The following is a 9,245-nucleotide window of genomic DNA, read 5'->3' on the forward strand; positions in this document are numbered from 1 at the left end:
ATCTGACATGTCATTACCAAACACTTTTTCCCAGTCTGTGGCTTCCCTTTTTACCCTGTTGGAGAAGTTTTTGGATGTGCATAGGGATTTGATTCTTAGAGGGTCCCATTCATCTATTTTATCTTCTCCTGGTTGTAGATTTTGGTTTGTTTTAAACTACAAATAAATGTAGCATTGTTTTCTGTAGGGGCATTATTTCCTACTTTATTGCATGGCTTTGTACCAGTTCATTTCTGTGTAACCCCTGCAGAGAATTCAACTTTCTTCCCCAGATACACATAATCATAATCTATATTTTAATACAATCTTAAGGTAATTCTTACATGTACATAAAGGATTTTATCTTGTTTTAATATATCTGGGGTATAAATGCAAATTCTCAACAGAAGGTTGAACTATAATGAACCATTCAAAATCTCACTTTCTCTCTGTCTTTAAAAATAGTAGCTTTTTATGGGATTCGACCAGAATTCTTTCCTTTTTTCCATGAAGTTAGTTTTCTTGAACTCTTATGAAGGAAAAGTGGGCCAGCGTTGCTTAATGTATAGCCCCATTTTCAATTGCTTTCATAAAGCATTAAAAATACGGATTGTTCTTTTTTAAAAAATATAACTTACTCTTAAGAGATCTCTTTCCTTTGTTTCCTGCTCTCTGTTTTATGTGGAATGTTTCTTTTGCCCATGTCAGTCTTGTTCTATTCAATTTGGATTCTATTTCTAGCCGGTTCCCTAGTGCGGACTTGTCCTGATGAATTGTGAGTGCTGCAGCCCTTTTAGACTTAGCCACAGTCCTCTTGTACTTTGTTTCTGCTGCCCTTCTCCATCCAGTTGGCCTATTGTGCTTTCCATCAGTGCCACTTAGCAGTTTTGGCATTTTCATTTTTGTTCATTTTATCCTACTCTTTATTATTCCCTTTGCTGCTTCTCGCACATACGTTTTTACTATGGGAGTGTTCCAACTCTTTTTGTCCTCACCTGTTTGTATCTGGGAGGCTTGTAGGGATACTTTGTCATTTACCATGACTTTGTTATAGATGCTACCTATACATTTTTGGTCTTAATATTCTAGATGCTTTGTCTGCTTTTAACATTAAGGCTTCAGAAAGATTAAAAACCATGCATGCTGACTGAATTAACTCAGTCCCACAAGGACAAATACTGTATAAAACCATTACTTTAGAATGAATATGAGGACCCGGGGGCGGGGGGGAGGGTGGAGAGTGGAAACTGAGAGATGAGGATGTGTGCGGTGGTGTGGGATATTAATCATGGGGTTGTACAATTTGATGGGTGAGAGGGTGAGGAAAATTGGAAGAATCTGGTCTGAAAAACAAATGTATTTGAATTTTGTAAATAAACTAGACAAAGATTCTCACCACTGAGCCAATTTGGCAGCATCAGGATGGATGGTGAAGAGATTGAGATTGTTCACAGCTTTAGTTTGCTTGGCTCCACAGTCAACACTCTTGGCACCAGTAACCAGGAAATTAAAAGACATATTGCCACGGGAAAGTCTGCTGTTAGGGACCTCTCCAAAGTACTAAAGAGCAATGATGTCTCTCTGGAGACTAAGGTGCATCTGATACAGGCCATGGTCTTTGCAGTCACTTGTTATGCATCAGAGAGTTGGACAATGACCAAGGAGGACAGAAGGAGAATTGGTGCCTTTGAGCTGTGGTGCTGGAGAAGAGTATTGAGAGTACCACGGACTGCTAGGAAAACAAACAGATTCATCCTGGAAAGGGTTCAACCAGGTGGCTCCTTGGAGGCAAGGATTCTGAGACTCCATCTAACATACTTTGGACATGTTGTGAGGAGAGACCGGTCCTTGGAGAGGGACATCATGCTTGGGAGGGTGGAGAGACGGTGCAGGAGGGGAAGGCCTTCTATGAGGTGGATTGATTCAGTGACTGGGATAATCGGGATGGGAGTGTCAGAGACAGTGCGATTGGCACAGGACAGAGCAGAGTTTAGGGCTGTTGTACATAGGGTCGCTATGAGTCACAAGCGACTTGATGAACATAACAACAACAACAACAAAAATAAGCTAGTATAATTAATAATAATAAAAACAACATACCACATGTGTTGCTTTTGTTGTTGTGTATTGTTGAGTTGGAACTGACCCATAGTTGACCTTCTGGCGGGTTTTCAGAGGCAGTAAATTGCACCGATGGAGATTGCCCATCTTTCTATTGCAGAGTACCTGGTGGATTCAAACCACATACCTTTGCATTGGCATTGCAGCTCCTTACCCCTAAGCCACCAGAGTACCCTGCACTGTTGCTGTCTTCCCATAATTTCTCTGTTAGTCCCATTCTCAGTCCCACCACCACGTGTATTTGCTCCATCCAATTGCATTGGGAAAATCTGTCAGATAACTTCCAGAGTACTGAAGAGCAACGATGTCCACCTAGAGTCTAAGGAGTGCCTGATCCAGGCCATGGGCTTTAGCAGTTACTTGCTATGCATCAAAGAGCTGGACTGTTGCCAAGGATGAGAGAAAAGAATAGATGCCTTTGAATTGCAGTACTAGAGCAGAGTATTGAACATGCTATGGGCTGCCAAGAGAACAAACAAGTTTGTCCTGAAGAGGGTGAAATCAAACTGCTGCTTGGAAACAAGGATTCTGAGGCTTTGTCTCACATACTTTTGGGCATGTTGCCAAGAGGGACAAATACTTGGGAGAATATCATCGTGCTTGGAATGGCAGAGGGACAGCACAGGAGAGGAAGACCCCAGATGAAAAGGATTGACTCAGTGACTGTGGTAATGGGAGTGAGTGTGTTGGACAATGAGATTGGCTCAGGATAGGGCAGAGGTAAGAGCTATTGTACATAGGTCTTTATGAGTCACAGGCAACTCGACAGCACATAACCACATCCATAAGAACAAACAAGTTTATCTTGGAGGAAATGTAATCAGGGTTCTTCTTGGAGGCGAGGATGGTGAGACTTTGTCTCCATACTGCGAGCATGTTGTTAGGCACGAGCAGCCCTTGGAAAAAGACACCATGCTTGAGAAGGCAGGGCAGAGGTAGATCCTCAGGATGGTTTGACGCAGTGAAGAAACAGTGGGCTGGAGCACTGTGGGAGAGGGTGAGAATGGTGCAGCACAGGGCAGGTTTCCCGTTCGTTGTTCAGAGGAGTGCTGTGGGTTACAGTTGACTCTCTGGCACCTAAAAACAACTAAGACCTATTATGGTCTTGTTCCGAGTGATTGTTAATTGTAACTGGGCAGCATCTAATTTTTCTGATCTCAGATTCATGAGGGTCACTAGTTCTTTGGACTAACTGCTTTCTTAAGTTTTCTGTTTTTTTCATCCTTCTTTACTTCAGGTTAGGAAAGACCAATAATTGCTTCTTAGATGTCTGCTTGCAAGGTTCTAAGACTTCAGATTCTAGTCAATAGATTATTTTGACGAACTGCTTTGCCAGGTGGTCTTGTTGTCTCCAGAATCTGTGAAGCTTTTAATGGCTGATAATTCTGAAGGTGGTTGCTGTTGCTCATTCTTTCTTCCAGGGCACCTCTGGCTGGACTTAGCAAAGCCTTTCCCTTCGTGGCTGAGCCTCGGCACTTTACACCATCCAGGAATGCTGTTACAGTGTTGATACTTAGTTAACTATATTTTATATATAACTATATCATGGAAAGCTGTAACAACCTTTTTGTATTAGCATTAAATAACTCTATCTATGTGATCCTGTGAAGGTGTGTAATTAGAATGAAGTTTGCCTTCCATACAGAAACTTAATTTATTATAGGTTCCTAAGGTACTGGCACATTAGCTGTGAAATTCAGTGTCATCCTCGCTAGTTTCCTTTCCACATGCCTTTGTAATGTGTAAAGCTAAAATATACGCGGTGAAATCATGATGAGACACATTGTATACTGTATAACCTTTCTGCCAAAAGCAAAATTTATAAGGTTTTATGACCAGCTTCAAGATCAGATATTTCCAGCCAGTCTGAGAAATCATTTTTTAGATATATTTTAGTGTAAGAATTGTATTATTTTTGGAAACAAGAGTTGTGTTTCACCATCTTTTCTTAACTTCTCAGGATGCTATTTTGTATTTAAAACATTTTTTAAAGTATGTAACAGAATTATTGATAAATATTTTCAGTAAATGACTGGCTGGGTTCTTATTTTAGTTTCTTAATGTTTAAGTAAATGACTAAATGGAAGTTTTTTCCCATCAACTTTGTATCTCAGTGCCTGGATTGTGGAGAGAATTCAGTAAATCTTTGTTGAGCTGAACTAGTTATTGCCAAAATTTGAAAAAATCAGCTGATCTAGTGATAATATAGGGTTATAGAAATTGAAGTCTCAGTAATTTTCAATTTTTGTTACCCTGAAACAGAAAAGGAATAAAGAGTAGCCATGTCTGCTTGGGGCAGGATATGCAAATAATACTGGTTCTTGCAAGTATAAGAAATCCCTGAAGAGTTTAATTAATTATATAGTCAAGGAAAGTTCTATAGTGGATATTCAGTGCAAAAATGATAGCTGATAGTAGAGACATCCCTAAAGTGAACTTTATTTAATACATTGGACTAAAGCTAGTGAAAGTTTAGCTATTCTCCCAAGGCTATTGAATTAACTCATTGTGTTTGAGTCAAACAAAAAACATATCCCTGTCTTCACTGCCTTAACAAAGACCTTGTGTAACACAAGTTGCTAAGGCTGCTCTTAAAATCCCTCCAGTGATATCAGAAGCTTTGTTCTCTCTGCTCTGGAAGTCTTGCTTCTTGCTTGCTGCTGTGGAAGGTGGTGTAAGAACATTAAGTCAGGCTCAGTTTGGGTTGGTATTTTCTATCAATCAAGAGGAGCTGTTACTGGTTGCTACTAATGATTGATTGTCCAGTAGAGCCAGAGAATTTCTAGTAGAAATGGTATCTAGAAGAGGGGGGGAAGTTATGCTTAGCCCCTCTGGTATGATGTGGGAGCCAGAAAAGGCTTTGTTTTCCCCAGTCTCCCCCAGCATCTCTCTTTGGGTTCTTAATTAATTCTTCCTAAAATTACTGTCACTCCTAGCTCTTCCTCTGAAGCCCCCTGCTTCTGCTAATGAGCATTCTGAGTTAGAAGTTAGGGGAAAATCTGAGAGCCAGGCTCGATGATGTCCCCTCTTCCTCCCTCAACCCCTCTTCCTGCCTCTTCCCTCTTTGGATTTTTGTGCATCTTACCAGTTATCCTTCTGTTTTTACAATAATGATCTCATGGAGCATTGGTCTTTATGAAACTGAGTTAGTTAACTCAACATCATGCTCTTCAGCCTCTCCCACATCTTATAGTATTTTTAAAAAATCATTGGCCCTGAGTGCTGCATAGTATTCCATCATGTGTATATAGCACAATTTGTCAGTCCATTTGTTTGTTAATGTGCATTAGGCACATTTTGATGGTCAGAGAGAGGAGGTTAAGGAATTAGGAAAGATCCATTGGGGACCTGAAAAGGTTGGGTAATGGTGGGCACAGATCAATGATGATAAAACAATATATTGGAATGATTGTATGAAACACAATATGTATGAATTTTGTATGCAAACCAGTATAAAAATGATTTATATATCACTTTAATTAGTATTACCACATTAAGGGCAGTAAATCTTGGCACTAGAACACTTTCATTTCCTTTAGCACCATTTTATACTTGTCAGTGTACCATTATTTGTTGTATTTGGTAAATTGCATTATTTGATATATTCTTTTAAAAACTTCTTGTAAGTGAAGTTTTCTTCTTTCCTGTGGTTTCTAGTTGTACCTCATTGTGTCATTAAATTGGACTATTAAAGTTTGTTTTTTTTAAAAAAGGTAATGGTGTAGTGATCAATAAAAGGTTAAATGAGTGATCAGAAAAGGCTTCAGGACCTTTTTCCTGTTTAACTTCATCAATCAAAAACTAGACTCAGAGCGTTACTACTGCGTATACCTGCTGCAGTGGCTGTTTTTATTCATCCTTCTCTTATTAATGCTAAAAACAGAAGCCTGCCTAATGACCAGAGCTTGGAAGTTTACCTTCGTGGGGCTGTCTGAACTGTTACTTCAGATACGTTCCTGCGTTTTCCCTCCTTGTTCCTCCTCACATACCCTCCGTACGAGTCAGGTTGAACTGGGCCAGATCCCCGTAATCTTCTCATGTTTTCCTGCTCTTGGGCTTTTACCTTGGTATTCAGGGACCAGTGCTCTTGGAAATGCCCTTCCCTGCGGTGTCTGACTCGTACTTCCTACCCATTCCTCCAGGTCACTCTCAGTGTACTGTCTCCATCAACTCTAAGGAATGGCTTTCTTTGGATTATCACAGAACTTTTCTATCATTATTTTATCTTCTGTTGTGGAACAGTTATTTTTCAGTCTCATTTTATCGGCTAGACTCTTCAGATTTCTTTATCCTTGTTGGATTCATATTTGCCTCACATGTAGGTACTAAATAAAATTTTATTAATTTGAAGTTAATAATGGATAAGAACTTTAATGTCATCTTGACTTAGTAAATAAAAGGTGTTCTTGGTGTGGATATTGCATAGAAATAAATTCCTGTTCTGTTCTTTCTTGTACCTCAGATACACTTGTTGTTGTTGTTGTTGTTATGTGCCATCGAGTCGCTTGCAACTCTAGTGACCCTATGTACAAGAGCTCTAAATGCTGTTCTATCCTGTGCCAACCTAGCCATCTCAAATGCACTTATTCCCACCGCTCCAGTCACAGAATCGATCCATCTCATCAAAGGTCTTCCTCTCCTTCTCTTCCCTTCCACTCTGCCAAACATGATGTCCCTTTCCAAGGACCAGTCCCTCCTTGCAACATGCCCAAAATATGTCAGACGAAGCTTCAGAATCCTTGACTCCAGGGAACACTCTGGCTTCACCCTCTCCAGGACAAACCTGTTTGTTCTCCTAGCAGTCCATGGTATATTCAACATTCTTCTCCAGCACCACAGCTCAAAGGCATCAATCATCTTTCTGTCAGCCCTATTCACTGTCCAACTCGCTGATGCATAGCACATAACTGCGAAGACTATAGCCCGGATCAGGCGCACATTAGTCTCCAGCCTGACATCGTTGCTCTTCAGTACTCTTGAGAGGTCCCTCACAGCCGACTTTCCCAATGCAATTCGTCTCCTGATTTCCTGGCTGCTATTACCAAGAGCGTTGACTGTGGAGCCAAGTAAATTAAAACACTTGTATGCTAATTTTTTATAGTTCTTCAGCTTCTCTCCTCTTTTCTTCTTCCCTATCATTCATTCCTAAGCAGTTCTTCCCAAAACAAAATGTCCTGTAATTCTTATGTTATTTTAAGGACAGCATTAGGAGATAGCTAGGATGGTTGAAGGTAGAAATTCCGTTAGCTGTTAGGAAGGTGCCTTGATCAGCTGATCCTTCCAGTAATAGAGCTGGTTTTAGTGGAGTGGAGCCAAGTAGACTTGTCCTACTTGTAAGGTTCAGAAATCTGTGAATATGTAGTCGGTATCATTTTCTCTGGAAAATTTAATTAGACAATGAGTTCACTGGCATATTGTGCTTTTCTATGTCTTTGGCATAATTAACTATTCTCTAAGCTACCAAAGAAAACAAATTTTATTTAGATGGAAAAGGATTTTGTTTTACCATAATCAAGTTAATTAGCCCCAGCTTTTGTCTTCTCTGTAAACTGGAGACTCCATATTCTTTCCAGTTATTAATTTTGTTTTACTGAAATGTCACAAGGAGAAAGGGCTAGACAAGAGGCAGTGTACTGTCCCACTCCTCCAGTAGTTTTATGACAGATTTCTCTCTGATATTCAGGTGTGGAATTGGCGCTCAGAGAAGCAATATATCTTTCTGCAAGCCCATCAAGAAACTGTGAAAGACTTCAGACTCTTGAAAAATTCAAGATTGTTTTCTTGGTCATTTGATGGAACAGTGAAGGTAACTGGAAGCAGTTTGGTTTTTTTAAAAGTATTGTAATACTGTGATGATATTGAGAGAGCCAAGTAACAGATGAATGTTAGGTAACTGCATTTGAAATTTTTAATTTTATCATGCCCTTTTTGTCTTTACCACTGCCACCTACATCTGCTTTGTTTGTAAGCATTTCTTTATACCAAAAGTCACTTAAAACAAAGTGATCAGAATTACCAGTGTGCTAAAACTCTTTTTTTCTAGATCATAAACATGATAGATTATGTTCACTAATGTAATATTCTCCCAAATGTCACATTTGAGAGGTTTTTGTTTTGTTTTTTAAGGTATGGAATATTATTACTGGAAAAATAGAAAAAGATTTTGACTGCCACCAGGCTACAGTCCTCTCTTGTGATATTTCTCCTGATGGTACCAAATTTTCATCTGCTTCTGCTGACAAGACTGCAAAGGTACATCAATCACTTGAAATATATATAAAACATTGCAAACATATAAAACATTGATAGTACTTATCAATCCAAATAATGTCTGATGTAATAGACCAAGAAAGTTTCTGTCTACATCTTTGTCCCTTATTCTGTGAATTTTTGGAGGTTTCAATGGCATTTAGTAGGTGTCAAATAAATTGAATCAGTGATGTGAAGGACTTCTGGTTACTACCTTATTATTTTCTTTGTTTCTGATCTTTGCTTCATACTCTTTTGTGTTGTTGATTGCCTTTGAATCGAGCACAACTCATAGCAACCCTATGAACAAAAGGCCTTGAAGCCCCTCTACAACCATTGATATTTATCAAAGTTCATAGAGTTTCCAGAGCCATGTTGTTTAGGAAGTGGATGCCACTCTTGCTTCATACTATAGGCAATAAAAACCATTGGATCCACATTTAATTGCACATCCATAGTAAATTCTTTTTCTTTCTAAATAAAGTTTTTATTTTATAGGATAGTAAATTCTTACATACATGATGTTGTTCTCATTGTTATGTGCTGTTGAGTCTCCTGTGACCCATAGGGACCCTATGTACAGCAGCTCTGAACCCTACCCTGTCCTGAGCCAATCTCACTGATTCCAACACAGCTAACCCCATTGCCCCAGTTACTATATCAATCCATCTCACCTAGGGTCTTCCTCTCCTACACTGTCCGTCCACTCTCCCAAACATGATGTCCTTCTCCAAGGACCGGTCCCTCCTGACCACATGTCTAAAGTATATGAAATAGAGCTTCAAAATCCTAGCCTCCAAGGAGAAACTTGGTTTCACCCTCTCCAAGACAGACCTATTTGTTTTCTTGTCAGACAATAGTATGTTCAAGACTCTTCTCCAGCACCATGTTGTTAT

The 9,245-nt window shown here is 39.4% G+C and overlaps 1 protein-coding gene across 6 annotated transcripts in view; it reads left to right on the forward strand.

The window, feature by feature from the left end:
* The window catches only part of APAF1 (apoptotic peptidase activating factor 1), a 128,024-nt gene that overhangs the window by 107,118 nt on the left and 11,661 nt on the right, over window positions 1-9,245 (forward strand). For 5 of the 6 annotated variants that reach the window (XM_006888505.1, XM_006888503.1, XM_006888504.1 and 2 more), the window contains 2 exons: window positions 7,784-7,906; window positions 8,227-8,352. The exons of the other annotated variant lie outside the window; for it this stretch is intronic. In XM_006888505.1, coding sequence (XP_006888567.1) covers window positions 7,784-7,906; window positions 8,227-8,352 — 249 coding nt within the window. The remainder of the gene's footprint in view (window positions 1-7,783; window positions 7,907-8,226; window positions 8,353-9,245) is intronic. 6 annotated transcript variants of the gene reach the window in all.

Source organism: Elephantulus edwardii, unplaced genomic scaffold (assembly GCF_000299155.1).
Source record: "Elephantulus edwardii isolate Elephantulus edwardi_28Jun2011 unplaced genomic scaffold, EleEdw1.0 scaffold00068, whole genome shotgun sequence".
NCBI classification, from domain to species: domain Eukaryota; kingdom Metazoa; phylum Chordata; class Mammalia; order Macroscelidea; family Macroscelididae; genus Elephantulus; species Elephantulus edwardii.